The sequence below is a fragment of the Branchiostoma belcheri genome, unplaced genomic scaffold, assembly GCF_001625305.1.
Source record: "Branchiostoma belcheri isolate BF01 breed outbred unplaced genomic scaffold, Haploidv18h27 scaffold16, whole genome shotgun sequence".
Lineage (NCBI taxonomy): Eukaryota > Metazoa > Chordata > Leptocardii > Amphioxiformes > Branchiostomatidae > Branchiostoma > Branchiostoma belcheri.
The window spans coordinates 3,162,927-3,183,550 of NW_017803046.1; the positions used below are offsets into that span (position 1 = coordinate 3,162,927).

At 42.6% G+C, this 20,624-nt stretch overlaps 2 protein-coding genes across 7 annotated transcripts; one reads left to right on the forward strand and one right to left on the reverse strand.

The window, feature by feature from the left end:
• The first annotated feature begins 2,560 nt into the window (after positions 1–2,560).
• LOC109466097 (TNF receptor-associated factor 2-like) lies at positions 2,561–9,383 on the forward strand. 2 transcript variants are annotated; one of them, XM_019763718.1, is made up of 7 exons: positions 2,561–2,728; positions 4,244–4,307; positions 5,756–5,860; positions 6,117–6,263; positions 6,439–6,600; positions 6,711–7,493; positions 7,608–9,383. In XM_019763718.1, the coding sequence occupies exons 1-7, from the start codon at positions 2,586–2,588 to the stop codon at positions 7,830–7,832; spliced, it is 1,629 nt and encodes a 542-aa protein (XP_019619277.1). In that variant the 5' UTR covers positions 2,561–2,585; the 3' UTR covers positions 7,833–9,383. The 2 variants fall into 2 exon arrangements, with proteins under 2 accessions (XP_019619277.1, XP_019619278.1); XM_019763719.1 differs by having other exon boundaries at positions 4,247–4,307.
• Positions 9,384–9,442: 59 nt separating this feature from the next.
• Positions 9,443–20,305, reverse strand: LOC109466095 (TNF receptor-associated factor 2-like). Of its 5 annotated transcripts, none has more exons than XM_019763713.1 (8): positions 20,180–20,305; positions 15,304–15,447; positions 14,838–14,895; positions 13,755–13,862; positions 13,126–13,296; positions 12,650–12,811; positions 11,696–12,490; positions 9,443–11,038 (listed from the first exon to the last, which is right to left on the reverse strand). In XM_019763713.1, the coding sequence occupies exons 2-8, from the start codon at positions 15,444–15,446 to the stop codon at positions 10,814–10,816; spliced, it is 1,662 nt and encodes a 553-aa protein (XP_019619272.1). In that variant the 5' UTR covers position 15,447; positions 20,180–20,305; the 3' UTR covers positions 9,443–10,813. The 5 variants fall into 5 exon arrangements, with proteins under 5 accessions (XP_019619272.1, XP_019619273.1, XP_019619275.1 ...); XM_019763714.1 differs by lacking the exon at positions 20,180–20,305 and adding an exon at positions 17,642–17,724; XM_019763716.1 differs by lacking the exon at positions 20,180–20,305 and adding an exon at positions 17,609–17,712 and having other exon boundaries at positions 13,755–13,859.
• Positions 20,306–20,624: the final 319 nt, after the last annotated feature.

Sequence of the window (20,624 nt, forward strand, 5' to 3'; positions counted from 1 at the left end):
CAGTGCAGCGCTTATATATGTACCTGCTCAAAAACACGAGAGGAGCCCGTCGGGATCCCGCCAGGAACCCGCCAGGGACCTGACAGCTGCCCGGCCGAACTGTAAGAGCCGGTCGGCACCCTACCACACGCCGCACGGGTCAAGACGGGCACCGGACGGGTCCCTGACAGAAACCGGCCGCAAAAGTTTATGAATATTAATGAGAGCCGCCGGCCGGAGAACAAGCAGGCCCCGACAGGGAGCCGTAAAGGAACATTTAATTGTGACCCTGACAGTACGGCGCACGCTCGGCGTCATGACGCCGGCCGGCGTCTACGCCGAGGACATGCCGAACGGGCGCCGTTTCAAATGTGACCTAAGCAACGTGGCGAACATGAGTACTAACACATGCATTGTTACACAAAGCTAGGAGGTCAAACCTCGATCCTTGCACACAATAAATTATACAAGTCCAGATTTCAGACAAAAAAAGTCATTTCACTGTTTATCTGTTCACATCTTATCAAAGGAAAACCTTTGGGAGAACTCTGTACCCATTCTATTCAAATGTATGGTCAGACCACATCTAGAGTATACCAATGTGGTTTGGGGCCACTTCAGTAGTGACCAGGCATTGATTGAGAGGGTACAACACAGGGCCACAAGTTCTCCTTACAGGAGTTACCATACTCCTCCAGGCTGCAGAAGCTTCACTTAGATACAGGAGAGTTAGGGGGGACATGATGCAGATGTACAAGATCATGACCAAAAGAGAGAGAGTGGGTTACCTGGGGAGTTTTTTAATAGATAAATAAGCATGGCAAGGGGGTTTGTCCGTTGAGAGAACATTTCGGGGTGCGGCGAAAAATAAACTTTAAATTGTGCCATTTAGAAATGCAAACGTCTTTGCACATTCATTGAAATAGGTATTATTCTGAGTTGAAAAGGTTTGTCGCCCCCCCCCCCCCCTCAGCTTCGAAAGTCATGTCAACCTCTGTGTTTATAGGTCAACAGAATAATACTTGATACACACGTAGTTTATGGACGGATAAGGCCACTGAGGTAATTACTCTACCAATGAATGCATTGCGAAGGACACGGGAGATTCCCTGGGAGCGCCAATACTAGTGACGCTGTTGTAAACACAAAGCCATGAAATATAAGACTAATGCTTAGGTCACATTTGAAACGGCGCCCGTTCGGCATGTCCTCGGCGTAGACGCCGGCCGGCGTCATGGCGCCGAGCGTGCGCCGTACTGTCAGGGTCACAATTAAATGTTCCTTTACGGCTCCCTGTCGGGGCCTGCTTGTGCTCAGGCCGGCGGCTCTCATTAATATTCATAAACTTTTGCGGCCGGTTTCTGTCAGGGACCCGTCCGGTGCCCGGTCAGTCGCCCGTCTTGACCCGTGCGGCGTGTGGTAGGGTGCCGACCGGCTCTTACAGTTCGGCCGGGCAGCTGTCAGGTCCCTGGCGGGTTCCTGGCGGGATCCCGACGGGCTCCTCTCGTGTTTTTGAGCAGGTACATATATAAGCGCTGCACGTCAAGTAAATAGTAGACTGAAGTTGGCGATGCAGCGTTCAGTGCAACCTGCAAACAACTTACAAGCCCGTCTGAGATTTAGATTGGTGACAACCTACATGTAGGTCTTCTGGCATTGGTAGCTGAAGAAGAGAGGCAGGCAGAACTGGTGCGTCGCAAAAGTAACCGAGGGCCTACTTTCGAAAGTACTTCAACAGTGACGCAGGAAGTACTTCAGCAGTGACGCAGGAAGTGTGCCGTGGCAGCTCCTTGCTATTGAGCAATAAAACCACTGAATATCGTTACTTCTGTTGAAATTTGGACTGAAAATAAATGCCAATAACTTCTGATTCCATTTTATTACGAAGGCATATGATGTAACAAGAGATAATGTCAGACACATTCTATTCCTGATATGATCTGTTTTATGAAGTTGGCAAGAGAGCCGTGCCGGCTGTTTTCCCTTGCCCTTCGATATTCTGACACACAAATACAAGGTGTAACACACACAAGTACACGATGTAACACACACGTGGTGAACTGTGCGACGTAGTCTGAGGCAGGAGTTTATATATGCTCCCTATAACCCCCTTTTCCTGACCATCTGATGCACTGATCAGCACATGTGACGTCATAATCTTAGGCAGGTGCCTGTTCGGCCGCCCGACGGGTTCCGGGCAGTGAGGTTACGGCGTCGCTTCGGCGTATTTCGCCGAACGGGGCCCGAAGTGTTTTTAACTCTGAGTTAAAATCGATTCGGCGACCGCGCGGGGCCAAAAATAGGCCGGCAGCCGTCGGGAAGCCCTCCGGTCTCCGTCCAGGTCCCGTTCGGTAGTGCCAAAAAACACGCCGAACACGCGCCGAGCGGGCCCCTTTCTTGAATTGTGACCTAAGCATAAGGTAGATCTAGGTAATAATACCTCTGTTCCTGTTATTTTGACGTTTATATCATAGACTATAGAGGGCCGGTTTAAAACAGTTGTACCATAGTTGCAGTAGATGTATTTCTGTCTCAGAATGTATACCATTTGCCCTGTAGGTGGTCGTGTGAACAAAAAGAGATTTCAGTTTATCAACCCCTACACAATGCCAGGATTTTCTGTGAAGATAAAAGGAGAGGGAACCGATCCAAAGTACTGCTGTTCGTCCTGTAATCTGCTGTTGAACGAGCCGAGACAGACGTCATGTGGACATCGGTACTGTAAATCATGCCTCGACTACCCGAGTCGGTAAGAACATTGTTGCCTATGTTGATACTCCACCCACAGATGTAATATTGTCTTTGTTCTAGCGAGGACGAAAATTATGTCTGCGATGCTTAGAGTAAACTTTGATAGCAATGTTAGTGGAGACTGTTAGAGAGAATCCTTTGTCTCGATCACCATAGCCATTCCATCCAATAATTGAAAGTTTATTGCAAATTCATGCCCGAGGGCTAATTACAAATACAAACAACATGTGTGAGAAAGAAAATACAATAATATGAGAGAATATGTGCAGAGTTATACAGCATTCTACAACTATCCACGAGTTCCACGATCTCATACCTTCGCCAAATGACTTTCTTATGACTAAGAAAGTATACATTAATCCCCCTGATTATGCAAATGGGATCATCAATTGCATGAATTATATCTGTTGATCATATTCTACACGAAAATACAGTATTGTCTTAGCAAAGAATGTCATTATAGCATTTCCTCATAAATTATACAAATGAGGCCCTTATTTGAATAAGTTATGTTTAATTATGTTCACATTCACTTCACTTTCAAATACCCCAAGTATGAAATTCCAGGCAGTTAACACTATGGAATTATAAGATTTTCTTATTAATTATGCAAATTAAGTCGTCATTTGCGTAATCGATATCTGCCTGTGTTACTCTCGTTCTTAATTACATATGTCACAAGCTTGACACATAGCCCTATCATTGGTATGTAGACAGCTTAAGTGATGCTTGACATAATGATATTACAATTATGCAAATACGGATGTAATTTGCATAATTAATTTCCTTATTAATTATGGAATTACATCCGTATTTGCATAATTGTATTATCATTATGTCAAGAATCACTTAAGCTATCTACATACCAAAAATCACGACGATCCATCAATCGGTTCTCGAGTTATCGTCCTTTAAACATTTTTCAACAAACGCCCCTGCAGCAAGCAGCTAGGGGGCTCAAACTCATGTCACTTCATTTCCAATACAAGAGCTATCTACCATGTAAATTTTGTGACCCTAGCATGCCTGGATCATGAGATATCAAAACAGGAAGTTCTGCTGCAGTAACATGACAAGCCGCCAGGGGGCCCAAAATCTAATCAGTTCCAGGTCTCATCAAGACCTACCCACCTACCAAATATCAAGACAATCTGTCCAGGCGTTCTCGAGTTATCGTGCTCACACACACACACGCGCGTGTGTGTGTGCGCGCGCGCGTGTGCTTGCGTGTGTGTCAAACGGAAGGTCCAAACGGGAGCTTTGCATATTCTAAAATAGGACGTATATAGGTTTGATAGGTTGCTTAAGCAGAAAACCATACTTAGTCGCTAAGTATTGATAAAGAGATCATAAAATGTGTGGACTTGATAGACTTGGGGGGGGGGGGGGCATAGCTCCAAGTGGTCATGTCTCTGGGCAAATCACTCTCATTGTCCCTGAACCGGCTGTCACAAGATTCGTTTCCCTTTCTGACATATATTTATGTTCATTGTTTGGGTATCATTTCTTTCAGCAGCGGACGCGAACGGTTCCAGTGCAAGGTGCCAATTTGCGGTCAACAAATTAACACTGAAAACGTGAGTTGTAAATTAAGTTAATGTCTGCACTTAAACGTCCCACCGCTGCCACCAAATATAACGTGGTCGAGGGAGGGGAGATAGAGAGATGCTCACGCGACGGATACACGCCCCAGACTGACCCTGGTCGAGGATCTTATCAGGAAGTCACATTATTATAATGTATTTATTTGCAAAATCATGCCCGAAGGCTAATTGCTTTTACAATCAAGTATAATACTCATTGCAATACAGTAACAGGAGACAGGTAACAACTGTCTGGAAAAAACTTCTACTTCTACTACTACTACGCTAGCTATTATGGGGTTCGACTTCTTCTTTGAAGGCAGTGGATAATGAATAGTCCCACATTCTGCATAATTAGTGCTTTTTGTGATCTTAGTAGAAATGCAGTTTTTTGGTGATCTTCTAAATGACGAAAGGATGGAGAAATTGTTGTAACTGTCTGATATAATCTGTTTCTTTCGGTCTCATAGTGAGGGCACTGGCTAACAAAATGTATTTCATTTTCCATTGCATTCACTGTACAATATTTACATAATCTCTCGTGCACAGGTAGTTTTCTATAGCGGCCTTTTTCTATCTCTAGTGGATGCGCACTTATTCTAATCTTACACATGGCAGCTCGCTCGTCAAATTCATTGTGGTATAGGTATTTTTCCATAGAGTAGTCGGATTTGAGAGTCTTGTAAAATCTTAGCTTGCCGTTATCTACAGACAATTTTGAGCGTTTGAACGTTTGAACATACATATCAGTTAGTCTATTTTTTATTATTGACACCAGATGTGTCGCTGGGGGGCGGACACCATTATACTGGTTCCTACACGTGAAAGTATAGACACACTGTTCTTTAAAGCAAAGAATAAACTCAGGTTATACAGACTATTAGAACATTCTTATAACGAAGGAGAATATCTTAAATTAGCAAATGTATATATCATAGATCCACCATTACAAAACTAAGAATCAGTTGTCACAATTTGCGAATCGAAGCAGGAAGACATAACCGCACTCCCCTAGAGCAAAGAATCTGCCAATTTTGTAGTCTAGAATAAGATAGAGTAGAGGACGAAGTACATTTTACCATAGATTGTCCTTTATATGACAGTGATAGATGCATACTTTTCGGACATGTTTTAAGTAAATTTCCCCACTTCGGATTCTTAACAAGTAAAGAAAAATTCATATTCCTGTTAACCTTTGATAAACCAAATCTAACTACTCATGATACAGCATCGTACATTTATACAATTACTAAGAAGCGAGAAGAAGTTGAAAAGACTAGACTACATTAGACATCTATATATACATGTACATGTAATAGTTACATGTATGTTTATATGAATATGTATTCGTATACAGTATGTATAATGTGACCTGTGCTTAGCCCAGTGGGGCAAAATGTACAATAAAGGTCTTCATTCATGTAATTTGGTGGTGATTGCAGGTCTTCCCGGACAAGGCTATTGAGAGAGAAATACAAAGCATTGAAGTGTTCTGCAACAATGACGACGACGGCTGCAAATGGGAGGGGCTTCTCAAGGAACTTAAGGTAAGTGACGTTAGTTGTACTATCATGACTTACAGTACAACTGGGAGATACGAGAAATTACGAAGCTTTCTTAGTTGTGCTACTTGTACATGTACATGGGGCTCTTTTAAGAGGCTGAACAAATCTTCGATAATCATTAGCGAGAGTTGGTAATCAGTAACAAAGCGAATATCATTTTACACGAATACCTGAATGCTCGATTCGAACATAGAAGTCCGTGGTGTCCTTTATATTCATTAGGTCATTTACATTACAGATCCATCTCGCTGAGTGTGGGTATGAAAAGATCGCCTGCATTCACCAGGACTGTGGAGAGAGATTTCCAAGGAGGGACCTTTCCAAACATCTCACCGACAACTGTGCGTCTGCCGCCTGCCAGTGGTACCCTTTCAAGGACATTGCGGTAAGACCTGATACATGATACTATGTAATTTAGCAACAGAATTTAGCTGAATAATCAAATATTTCGTCTGTGTTGATGTCATTTCAACTGTTTTGGTATTAGTTCTTCTCAATCTTTTTGCCTTTTTTATATTTTGATCAAAGTTTGGTAACATTTTGTTTTCCATGATCACCAGAAACACCAGGAATCATGCCCCATGGCGCCTGCCAGGTGTGGGTGGTGCGGTAAGAAGGGTCTGACCCGCGCACAGCTGCAGGACCACCAACATCCGCAGAGTGGCGACTGTCCCAACATGAAGCTGCCCTGTCACTTCGAACCCGTGGGGTGCAAGGAAAAGGTAAGAGAACAAGATTGTTGCATTTGCACAACAGCATCAAATCTATTCAAACTATGAAGACAATTGTTCATTAATTAGGGATTTCACGAATCGCATTCTAAATTCTGCAGCTGGAAAGGAAACAACATGGGGATCACCAGAAGAAGGCCATTACAGCTCGGCATCTGGCCATGCTTCTCCTGTTGGCAACACACTTGGAGGGACTAGTACTCCGGGACCAGGACATCGGGTCTCGCGAGAACATGCGAGCCGCAATTCCTCGCCTGGACAAGGACCAAGGCAGCAAGATTGCTCAGCTGGAGCAAAACGTTTCCGCTTACCAATCGGAGGGGGCGACGGCATCAGGATCAGGCAGTTCTGAAGCGCTGGAAAATCGAGTTGAACAGATTCGGGCTAAAGTTGAAGACGCGATCAAGAAGCTCGCCGCCTGGGAGCCCCGGGTCGGCACGTTTGAAGGGATCGTGGCCGTCCTGAACCGTGAGATCGAGAAGTGCAGCTCACAGATGGAGGCGTACGAACGACAACGTCGGCAGGACAGGGAGATCATCGAGACCCTGGAGCGGAAGGTCAGGTCTCTGGAGAGGATCATCGCTCTGAAGGACGTCGCCCTCGCCGAACAAGACCTCCGGATCCAGACCCTGGAACTGACCAGCTATGACGGCATCCTGACGTGGAAGATTCCGGATTTCATTCATAAGCGCCACGACGCCATCACGGGGAGAACAAGAAATCTCTACTCGCCATGTTTCTTCACCAGCCGTACAGGGTACAAGATGTGCGCCCGGATCTACCTGAACGGAGACGGGATGGGGAAGGGCACTCATGTCAGCCTGTTCTTCGTCGTCATGAGGGGGCACTTTGACGGGCTGCTGCGCTGGCCGTTTCGTCAAAAGGTACATGTAGATTACACTGTACATAGTAACGTTCATTGGCTTTTGTCTCAGGCAGTTATGTACGAACCGTAAGCCCTGCTTCTTCTCAATTTACACAAAATCTTTCAACTCCAGGTGACCTTCATGCTCCTGGACCAAAACAACCGTGAGCACGTGATCGACGCGTTCCGCCCTGACCCGACCAGCTCGTCCTTCCAGCGGCCCACCAGTGACATGAACATCGCCAGTGGATGTCCGCTCTTCGTGCCGCTCAGTCAGCTGGAGAGCAGCAGCCATGCCTATGTGAGAGACGACACCATGTACCTCCGTGTTATTGTCGACACAAGTGATTTAAACTGAATGGCCCTATCGTTCACGGGGTGGAAATCACAAAAAAGATCGTTGCACTTGATACGTTCAAAATTAGAAATAACATTTCATTTTCTGCCCCGGCCAGGTGTTTTGTAAGACGTATTGTGATGTTTAGGCTCCACCCTTGGTGATCAGTTGTGACCAAACTTTGTGATAATGTGACGACAATCATGTCATAACATCTGCGTACCAAAAGCTTATGTTGTCAATATTTGAGTTCAGGTAATCAGATTTTGTTACAACCAGGGACATATTTCCCGGTGACAAATTAAAACCGCTGGAGACTAACTATGACAAAGTGGGGCTAGAGACTTTGATAAGTACATGGCATGGTTTGCTAAACATTTCTGTACCCCAACTTCATAGTTTTCTGCCGATAGGCTCAAGAGGCATCCATGTGCTATATTATTTTGTTTCTGTTGGTAGCGCTGCATAACATAGTTTTGATTGTTTGCTTGTTTGTTTGTTTGTTTGTTGTGACTGAATATAACTGTAAATAGATAGCTCCAGTTTGCCCTGATATTCATTTTATAAGATTGTGCTATAGTGAGTGAAGTGTATGTGTGTACATAGTTTTTCAACCTAGGTTTGCATCATCTGCAATCCATCATTCCACAGACTTAGTGCATCAACAAGGCTCATTCCAATTTGTTAAACAAATACACCTTATTTGAATGGAGAATTTGTGTGTATTATATATACACATTACGTGAATTTGTTGTTTTTCTGTATTTTTTTCCGAATACACAACTTCCATTTAATCGACTCTGCATTTGCAGTGTATATGACTGTATTCAAGGGCTATGCATCAGATCCATTTCTTAATCTGTTACAATAAAGATATTGCTTTGTACTGGGCTAATCTGTTTTGGCCTGAAGTAGGCAAGATTTATAAGCTTTTACATCATATGATTTTGTAAAAAAAAAAAGTACTGGCATTCACTATGTAACTGAAAATGATCTTTATTTGTGTATAGCTAAAGCGATAAAATATGTCACGTAAATTAAGGTCGTAGACTTTTTTGTTTTGGGAAATAAAAAGTTCATGCATGTCATATAAACGATCGTCTCATTTAATTGCACTGCTAATTGCGCTAACAATCCGTAGATAAATATGACATAGTAAAGTATTGTTGATAGATATGGATATCCTTTCGTGTCCTTAGTACATCACGTGGCAAATATTATTATAATTCTAATATAACAATATAATATAATATAATAAAATAATATGATATGATATATTAACTCGCCAAAAAGTAATCTGCCAAAACAGCCAAACGTTTGTAAACAACAAATTAAACCAAATGTAAGACAAGTACCCACACCAATCGTATGGCATGTTAGATAATGCACACGCATAAAATGGGACAGCTGTTTTATACCCATTGAAGTACGTGACAGGTTAACGCGAAGTACACTTTAATGTTCCTACGTGAACGCTTTATAACCGTAAGACTAACATAATGGTGTATGTACTGCACCAGTGCTAAAACACGCACACATGCAAGTATAATTACAGATGACAAAAACACCTTCACCCTTTTTTTTAATGTAAGGTTATGTAACCCAAGTTCTTCATAAGAACTTGGGTTACATAACCTTACATTATTCGTCATCCTACTTCAGGAATAAACTAACAATGACAATGATTTCTATTAGATATATTTCTGTTCGATTTATCTAACTTATTTATGTTTTCATTAACCAGGGTAGCGTCCTCAGTGGCTGATGAAGAATGCTTTCCAGTGAGGTCCAGGGTACACGCATACACAACCAATACAATAACATGTACATAACAAAAGCATAGTGCTCTCAAAATCGTGTCCATACTCATAGTCCGTATCCATGCCAGGTCTTAGGGGATAGAGGTCAGGAGTCACACACAATTCTCTCGCGCAATTTGCTTTGAATGTTTGTATGAATGAAGTGCTTTTTACATCTATTGGGAGAGACTTCTAGCTCTCTGCCTCACTTTGTGCAAATGTTCGTTTTCCATATTTTAATTCAAGTCAATTCTTTATCATTCTATCAACCTAGCAGACATACATATAATGTTGCCTGAATGACACTGATGTTCACAATATTTAACTAAACACATCTATGCATCACATAAATAATGTTAATCTACAGCTGAATCTAGTTTACATGCACATGCCTATCCAATTTTCTTAAAACATATTCATAGAACTGTATGTACTATACGTAGTTACATGTAGGGATTAGGTTGGCAGGTTGCTATATACAAATACTATGCTATGGATTATCTCATTGAAAGTTAAAATGTAGAATATAAGAGACTACACCATATCAATAATCTATAAAATTCAACTGATAACCCAAACTTTCATCAGTTTTAGGTCAAGCGTTCTTTTTGGTCAAACTAATCCTGTCTTTTCTATATACATTAAGAAATATGTATCACGCTACTTTTCACAGTGACTTTCTATGATTATTATTAGTTTGAGCATGGAGTTCGAAAATCTTCTAACTCCATGGTTTAGTACATTATATGTTACGTTTACAAGTTTAAGTTGCAGCACTGTCAATGAAATACAGCATGTATCCTAGTGTAGTTTATAATAGGCAGCATTTGCGATCAATCCTACAATTTCATAGATAGCATCCCTGTCCCAATGCTCAGTTGATGTTTATCTTTACCTTGCAGGGTGAAAGCCAACAAAATTATAGATCTCATGTCATGAAAATCTCATGTTACATAACAACTGTTCAATTGGAACAAGGATGCCATCTTTCATAGGAATTACTCGTGCATATCTTACTGTCTTACAGTAAGACAGTATCTTAATATCTTACAGTTGCCGAACGTATTCAATATATTATTAATATTGTGATATGACACACTGTGTATATAGTCTTCGTAGGCCCTACAATTTACATTTGTACGGCCCCCACTTACACACATGATCAAAAACTATCCAATCGGCACAATATTTCTTATTCTACTCTTAATTCAGATCAGAGGTGTCCACGATGACCCTGATGAACAGGGTGTCGTCTCTCACATAGGCATGGCTGCTGCTCTCCAGCTGACTGAGCGGCACGAAGAGCGGACATCCACTGGCGATGTTCATGTCACTGGTGGGCCGCTGGAAGGACGAGCTGGTCGGGTCAGGGCGGAACGCGTCGATGACGTGCTCACGGTTGTTCTGGTCCAGGAGCATGAAGGTCACCTGGAGTTAATATATATAAGATAAATTTTATAACGGTTAGATATCTTAAAAACAGGAAAGAAAGTGGGCTATGAAAAATCACAGTAAAACGGAATTAGTTTCGAAACATCGGAAAATCTATTCAGTTATTACAATTGGCCACTTGTAATGAAGTCACAGAGTCACAGGGTACAAGGAGGGCAGCCATCTTGGGTGTCAAGTTTTGCACTGACTAACATTGTTTACACAAAGGCATTTACGAAATCTCCTTATGTCACAGGCGTTACCAAACGTTTGTCTGTGTCTGTCATTGTGTAGCATACATTGCATACATCTTCATTGTTCTTAAAATATCATATTGTTCTATGGAATTGATATGAGTGTGTGTTCAGCACCAAGGAGAGGACCATTTTCTGAAGGAAACGCCCATTGCCAAGGCTTTAAAAATGGTACATGGCCAAAATAAAGAAAGTAGATTTCTACACGAGAAATTGCCATAAGCACCACTGCTTTAAACGTCAGTTAGAAATCCATGTAGACATGAATGGTTTAGGGGTTATAAGTTGTTATGGGTGATATACTAAGCATATAGTCAGGTGCGCTGACCGTGTGTAACATGCAGGGTGGATATACCTGTAAACCAATTTACATTAAGAACATGCAATAATTAAAACTGACCTTCTGTCTAAACGGCCAGCGCAGCAGTCCATCGTAGTGCCCCCTCATCAGGACGAAGAACAGGCTGACATGAGTGCCCTTCCCCATCCCATCTCCGTTCAGGTAGATCCGGGCGCACATCTTGTACCCTGTACGGCTGGTGAAGAAGCATGGCGAGTAGAAACTCGCTGTCTTCCCCGTGATGGCGTCGTGGCGCTTGCGAGTGAAATCCGCGATCTTCCACGTCAGGATGCCGTCATAGCTGGTCAGTTCCAGGGTCTGGATCCGGAGGTCTTGTTCGGCGATTGCGACGTCCTTCAGAGCGATGATCCTCTCCAGAGACCTGACCTTCCTCTCCAGGGTCTCGATGATCTCCCTGTCCTGCCGACGTTGTCGTTCGTACGCCTCCATCTGTGAGCTGCACTTCTCGATCTCACGGTTCAGGACGGCGACGATCCCTTCAAACGTGCCGACCCTGGGCTCCCAGGCGGCGAGCTTCTTTACTACATCTTCTAGTTTTCCCCTCACCTGTTCGATTCTGTTCTCAAGTGCCTTCGCACCACTCGACCCCGGGGCTGTTGCTCCTTCCGACGTGTCACTGGCGATCTTCCGTTCCATTTGGACCAGTTTGCTGTCAAAGTCTTGGATGGTTTTCTGTAACTGAGGGATGTGGAGCCGCATGCTTTCACTTGACTCCACCTCTTGGGTCCGGTGCTGTTCAAAATTGGAAGCCAGCTGAAGAACTAGAGCCAACAGCATGTTTAGATGGACGTATGATGACTTTTTCTGATGTTCATGGAGGTGTTTCTTTTCCATCTGCAAAAATCGTACAAAGTTTTATCTGCTATCCTCGTCCCACCAATGATTCTATAGTTGTAACGATAATAACAATTTTCAACCTACACTATACAGCAGGTACATTATGTAGGTACATTTTGTAGCTTTCTCCTGCTATATGTTATTAGCAATACTTACCTTTTCCTTGCATCCTGCTGGTGTGAAGTTGCAGGGTATCTTCATATTGGGACAGTTTCCTGTCTCTGGATGTTGATGCTCCTGTAGTTGAGCCCGAGTCAGACCTTTCTTACTGCACCAGTCACATTTAGCCGGTGCCGACGGACATGACTTCTGATGATCCTGCACGGTGTGAACAAATACACCTCATAAAACCACATTTTTTTTACGTTGATGTAGGTCAGACATCAAGATAAACAACATTCAAAGGCAAATCAAACTCTACTACTGGATAAATAACGGAGATAACTTCCGGAAGTTTCGAGTGACATCCGTTACTCTTCTTCTGCGTCACTATAAATGAATTTCGAACTGAGAGCACATATCTTTTTTACCAGGGCAAACACTAGATGCAGGAAGCTAGATGTAACGGTTGATCAAGTAGGAGGCATGATCACACACATATTGAGACATATTGATTGACGGTTAATACAAACCTTCATATGGTTGTGTGGAAAGCTGGTCTTGCACCATTGACAGGCGTCCGTACGGAAGTCACATTCCTCCTGCAGATGTGTCGCCAGGTCCTTCCTCCGGATGCTCTTCTCACAGCCCTGGGCCTCGTGGATGCAGGGGAGCCTCTCGTAGTCACACTGAGACAGGTGGTCCTGAGAAAATATCAAAGACGTCCTAGGTTCAAAATCCCTTTAGGCTTAGCCATACAATATCATTGTCGTTCGTTAATTCAATTCGTTCTTACATGATTCACCACTTTCTAAAAGGATGAAGATACAAAAGTTTACTGTTGCTCAATGATTTACCATTGGGACATAGTAAATACGTGCAGTATTTTTTTCAGTGTATAGTTAGTTGATCATATGATCTTTATTACACTCTGTCAAACACAATAACCGTTGACCATATATGTAGAATTATGATAGACTCATAGCAACTAGTAACATTATTATTTGCCATACATTGTACCCGTGACAATCGTTGTGCAATAAACTTTAACTTGACTTTGACTTGACTATGAACGAATCATACGAAACACACGGCCTAGCAGTTTTATACAAGCAATTTCCTACAGATCCTCATTAGAATTTGTTACGGGAACAAAGCTCACCTTAACTTGCCGCACGACGCCTTCCCAATCGCAGCCATCCTTCACGTTGTTACAGACGACAGCAATGCCCCCGACTTCCCGTTCAATCGCTTTGTCAGGAAATACCTGCTAGAGGGGCGGAGGTCTAGCGAATTAAGATGTTCTTGGTACAACAATGCCACTTATACATCTAACGTTATATTCATTTCACAATTCCTTCTCGGCGTTACAAGAACTTCTGTCTATAAAGTTAAGTTTCACCTCGTCATAGACTTGGACTGAGAATCAGACTCATCAAGAATGAGAATTTTGAAAGAAGACAAGATAGGAGAAGACACACAAAGTAAAATGCAGAACTACAGAAATACCTGTTGGGGTAGATTTCAATAAGAAAGAACACTGCACGCCCAACAAGGGCTCGCAGTTCTAACCGCGTATAGAGTCCATACTTCTTGCTATTCAATGTAATGTAGTACTGCCGAGGACGCCGACCGGTCAACAGCAAGAACCGCCACGGTCACCTGCAAATAAAATAGTTGAACAATCAGTCTTTGGATACACAAAAGATTCAATGGGCAAGGCGACCCATTTCTAACTACGTGCGTGCGCGTTCGTGCGTGTGTGTGTACGCGTTTGTGTGTGCGTGCGTGCGCCCTCAATTAGTAGCCTCACAGAACAACCATACTGTGCAGTATAACCTTATACTCACCAATATTGAGACAAAGGAGCGTTGGCGGTCACCTTGAAATGAGACCTTTTGTTCCCCCAGTTGGTCTGGGCGTGTAACAGCCCTGTTGTCTTCTTCTTCCTCGGTACCTAAAAATACCTTTGCTCATAGATATACATAAACATTGTGTGCAACATTCAATGTAATCAGGGGGGCACACCACCAGGCTCCAACCTGTTTTAAAAACAAAAGCTATTTTCATGTGAAATCGGGTTATCTTTGTGAACCTAACACTGAACTTGCAACGCCGAGAAAGGTGAAAATAAAACTTTCTACTTATTTTGGGTTAGTATCTGACACTTATCTAAAGTAATACATAATGGAAAGGTACTCGTACGCGTATCACATCCTACTTGCAATGATGATCCAAAACTTACGTCGTTCAATTTGATAGTTTCTCCACACCTATGAGCTGCACATTTGCCTTCGCCAGTCCTGCAAATATAAGACGTTAAGATGTATGTAACGCAAAAAGTACATAGATGATATGGCACAATCACATTTTTGCTAAATTATTTTGAAATACACAGCCCTATCTGCTAAACTGATATTCAAAGACACAGCATTGTGAAGAAACCTAGATTCCTCGATCAAGTGAGCCATCTCATATTATGAGTCTTCTTGCTGCACTGTATTTTAGTGTACAAGTATATCTACAACTTGTAGATATACTTGTCTTGTAGTACAAGACAGAGGCTCGACCAACTAGGAAACAAACGTCCAAGCAAGTCGTAATTTTTTTTGTCAGTACAAAATCACCGAAAAAAGACCGTGTAGATCATGACGCATGCCCATGCCGGTTAACAACTGACCAAAGAAACATTTTATTGATTCCCTAGTTACCTTGTTAGTTCTTCTAGACAAGTCCTGCAGTATCTATGGCCACACTCTGTCTGTCTTGGCTCGTCTAGGAGGTTGCCACAGCTTGAGCAGCAATACTTGGGATCCGTCCCCGTTTCTTTCAGAATGACTGAAAATCCTGGCATACTAGGGGGGATGAGATAGAATGTGTTAATTTGGGAGAATGGACCGGGAATGTGATGATTGGATTACTGACCGAAATTACACTTGAGTCTACTGCAAATTACATATATTTTACAAATAATATTTGCTTTGCCTTTATTTTGTTTCGTTCCGCACTGCCTGGAACACACATATATCTACTGTATACATCTGGGCGTTTCTTTACCAACGAGACTAGTGAATCATGGGAAATAATCCAGAGAAATAGCTGATCTTTTGTTTAGTTTAATATGAATAGCCTGAGTGTCAGCCTTTTTAGCTTTCGTCCGCTCCCCACGACCCGCTGCCGGTAGCGAGACGTGGGAACGAAAGCTAAAAAGGCTGACACTCACGCTAGGTTGGGAATGCTTTAATATAAGTAAGTATTGTCAGCTGAACTGAACTGATTGTCAGCTGTTGATAAACCCCAGTTCATCGAGAGCGTGTGCCGTGCTCTCTCAAGCGTGAAACCACTGTTTACATGGGTGTCACCTTGCTGCAATGCTGACCTTTGCCCTTGCCCTGTGGTATACACCATTACACGGAGCAGGGAGTCTCTATAGCTACTACGAATATTGATTACTTATTAATTGACGCTCCGAACATTGATTACTCATACAATTGACAGTGAGGGGTTAGCTATTCAATGACACAACACTGTCTAAGTGGCAAGATGCCAACACGCTCCTGTGGTTTACAAGAAAAATTCGTCACCGATACCCATCCCTCTCCAAAACATTTTAGCTTCGCCCGTCTCCACGGTGACACACATTGACGTACGTGTCTCGTGACAATGAGCAACTGCTAGTATTGCACGATCACAACAGATCCGCTAAAGCACGCTACCGACTAGTACTACTACTACTTTGTACCTGTCATAGAATCATGATATAGGTGATAATCAAACCAGGTACTATGGATGTTGTGGAACTTTGCAGCCTAGCTCTTCTGTTATAATGTTTTCTTTTCGATCGTCAAAACATTATTATGTTTATACAGTGAACAGCATGTACTTGGAAGAAACCTTTTATCACGGAAAAGAAAAACAGTACCTTTCCATAAGTTACATTATTCGACATAAGAAAATACAATGTAAGATTGTTTCAGTCTGCTTGATATGTCTATTAAAGGCTGATAAAATCGCAATGCATAAAAAGTTGAATCTACAGATGCGAAGGATTTTAAGAAAAGGTCTTACAAATATGCACAGTAATACTAACGACATATCCTGTTATTTGACGTTTTGTACATTTAGATTGAAAAAAAAAGGATAATAATACTTTGTGTAAAAATAATTAATGGCAAAATTTACATAAGTAACATAATTGAAACAAAAAAGTCACTCATTAAAAAGTAGCCTTCGCTAAAAACTTACCCAACTCTTAGTGGACTGCCGATACTCCAGTACAAGTGTTAACTAGAACTATACTAAACAGACTTTTCGCTTTATATAGCTTATCATGACTCATCATTTCGTAATATTCTATTTGGAGTGATTTGACTCATGACTATGACTTTTCTGCCATGCTGGAATGATTTGCCAGACACGTTTTCATGTACAATTACATCATGACTTGCAACATGTTTAATTATAGTCATCATCGTGACATCACAACAGGCAACCGCAATTACCTGACCCTTCCAGGTTAGACCAACAATGGTTTAATGGTTGACTGGTACATGCGAAATGCCCGCGGTCGGGATATTCAGTGGCTTCATACAAATTCTTTCCACGCAGTGGTTACCCATACACCTGGCTGTGTAGTCAACGATAGAGAATCAATCTGATCCAACCACATTCCAATGTTTCAAGTGCCCCATAATACATACATACATACATACAGACAGACAGACAGACAGCTACAGGTCTCATGAGTCGCCTGTAACAAGTTGGCGATTTTAGGACAGAATAATTTAACATTTCATTGTCTTACTGGTCAAACTCACGGAATAGCACACAGCAATTTTGCCTTATACAAACTTATAGAACCCACGACTTAGAAGGGCAAAAAGAGTCGTCTAGACATGAATGCATGTGTCGAACTGTTCCTGAAATTGATATAGAGTGGCAAAACCAACATACGTGAAAACAGGAATTTTGACATTAGAAACGATATTTTCCATGAAATATGTGACTAAAACACACCTTGTTAAGGTGAATGACCTTGTCCAAGTTTACCTGACGTCATCATGACGAAGGAGTTTTCCAGTTTTGCAAATTTCTAGGAGGAACAAGTTAATGCGTCACAGAAAAAAAACGGCGAGTAATGACAAAGGGGATTCCCCTGGAGCCTGCTGGAGGGCAGCAGGAAGGGGAAAGTTCTCGAAGTTCAGGTTCCTGCGACACAGAATAATGACGTAACATCGAGATTGCACGACCTGCATACATTACTCCACATTACTAACATAGTAATAATCCTTATAGCTTGTGTTATGTCACAAGAGGAGATCAATGGTTCTAAGGGACTTTCCCAGAATATAGGACATCTGGACTGTTCTTGATCTGTTATCCACCAAAGAAACACATGGCTGGCTAGCCGGCTACACAATGAATGGTGGAGCAAAAAGAAGATTGTATATGTATTCCCGAATTCCCCGTCATACTTTGATGTTTCCAAACGTTTCAGACAGGCCACAAGTCACATCGATCTTGGCATGGGTCCAAAAACAACTGTACAACTGTAACATGTACCAAACCAAATACACAACCTATACATAGTATTTACCATATTTGGTAAATACTATATATATAGTATTTACCATATTTGGTAAATACTATATATAGTATTTACCAAATATGGGCATTGCACCGTGACGGCGCATAGTACGTCATACGACATACATATGGTAATAGTTTTGTCACACAACGGCGGTTGGCTAGTACAAGTTTCATGACAACATACCCAGTATTGTTCTCGTGACACGCTGTGGCAACTAGCACCCTTGCTACCTGTTGCAGTTGGCTGCGGAAGAGCGGACAGATCTACACGGGGACGTATCGTAAGGTAGGTATAACTTACCTCATTCCGGTGACACTCCTAATCGTGATATTTGAGAAATTTGCTGAAATATTGCAGGATCAATATGATACATGTACTAGTAACGTGTAGCCTCTATCAGGCTTCGGGAGGCGGCTGGAAAGGGTGGAAATCGGCCATATAGAGAGATAACATGTCAGGGGAGTCAGCTGCAGTCCGCGGTGAGAGAACAGTTTGCCGCACCCGAGACTCCGCACAGGCTTCGGGTGCGGCAAACTGTTTTCTCCCCTGACGTGTTACCTCTCTATTTGGCCGATTTCCACTCTTTCACCTCTTTCCAGCCGCCTCCCGAAGCCTGGTAGAGGCTAGTAACGTGCACATCACATGGACAGCTCAAGTTGCATGCACGGCAGAATGAGACACTTTGCATTGGCAGAAACCATATAACATAACCTACGGCAAACTGTTCTCTCACCGCGGACTGATGTTATCTCTCTATATGACCGATTTCCACCCTTTCCAGCCGCCTCCCAAAGCCTGATAGAGGCTACCTTTGCAGGCGTTCTGTGAGCGGTCGGCTTTGTGTGTGTGTGTGTGTGTGTGTGTGTGTGTGTGTGTGCACGTGTGGTTGTGAGGGGGGGGTGTATCTTCTAATGTATACGATCTGTGTACGATCTACGTACGTTTGATCTGAAAATCGTTGCAACTGTTCTCTTGAAGTGGTTGAGGATGCATATCAACGAAAAACTAACAGCTGAACTGATTGTCAGCTGTTGATAAACCCCAGGCGAGAGTGTGTGCCGTGCTCTCTCAAGCGTGAAACCAATTGCTAGTGTTTACATGGGAATACCTTGCAGCAGTCCTGACCTCTACCTTGTGGTATGCACCATGTGGTATGTACATAGCATGGTGCCCCGACAGTTCCTCATGTCATAAAATTGGTTACTCATTCAAACCTCCTTGACAGTGAGGGATTGTCTATACACAACAGCATATAAATTAACTTCCCGGCCCGCTATGCGTTTTGTTTTTGTTAGCATCTGCCCGCTGCATCTGATCCACGTGTTAGCCTCTTTTGCAGGCGTTCCGTGATCGTTCGGCTTTTTTTGGGGGGGGGGGCTTATTCCAGCAACTTCCAACACTTAGCTCCTTCTTCTAACGTGTGCGATCTACGTTTAATCAGAAAATCGTTGCAACTAAGCCCCCTCCCCCAAAAACGACCACTCCCAGAACGTATGCAAAGGAGGCTAGTCAATATAGACGTTATGTCGTTTATGTTCGGAGAGATCGTATTTTGTTCTGTACTGTGAATAGCTCAAGGGGTGCTCGTTGTTTTTGGCACTTCCTTGGCACCACCATCTTTCTTGGGTTGTTAACCGCCGAAATGACTCCTTAGCATGGTTCACAGAATAACTCATAGCGCCCTGGGTCACCAAGGCGGCCATGTTGTTGAGCACCTTCAACTTCAAGCCCTGAACTGAATGTTCTGCTATTTATACACCTAAGGTGGGTAACTACCTCATCAATATATCTATTAACCCCTATGTTGCATCAAGGCGCTTCTATCAACGTTGATGGAAGCTCCTTGGTTGCATGAATATAGATTGACCATAAGATATGATCAGTGAACTCTGTTCAATGGACCCGCTGCTGTGGTCGCAGCAGGGAAAAACAATGCCACGCCCCTTGAAAGGTAATACACCACATGATTCCTACATGTGAAAATGGACCTGACCAACCTGTTAAAAAGTGTTATCCATCTTTCGTCGAAGACATGCAGTACTGATTCCGTGTTAACGACGTCAAGACGTGGTTATAAGAACAGCTTGGAACATCCAGTTCACAGCAAAACAGATTACGTCACATGTGTTGAAGCAAGAAGGAATGAACCATTCATTTAGCTCTTTGGTCATCACGTAGCCAAGAAAATCAGCGAGCAAGAACCCATGTGGACAGACCAAAAAAGGATATATATACTTTGCTTTTTTAGAAATATTTCACTGTCACTGGACAAGTAGGAATTTTAAAAAATGCGTAAATGAGATCGTCCGCGCGATTACCTTATGACAAAGGGGAATCCCCTGTTCTCTTCCACCCAACTACGTAAACGGGGATTCCCCAACGGCGATCTCATCTTCAACATCAAAGGGGGTAGTATATGTGTGAATATGTTGATTTGTTAAG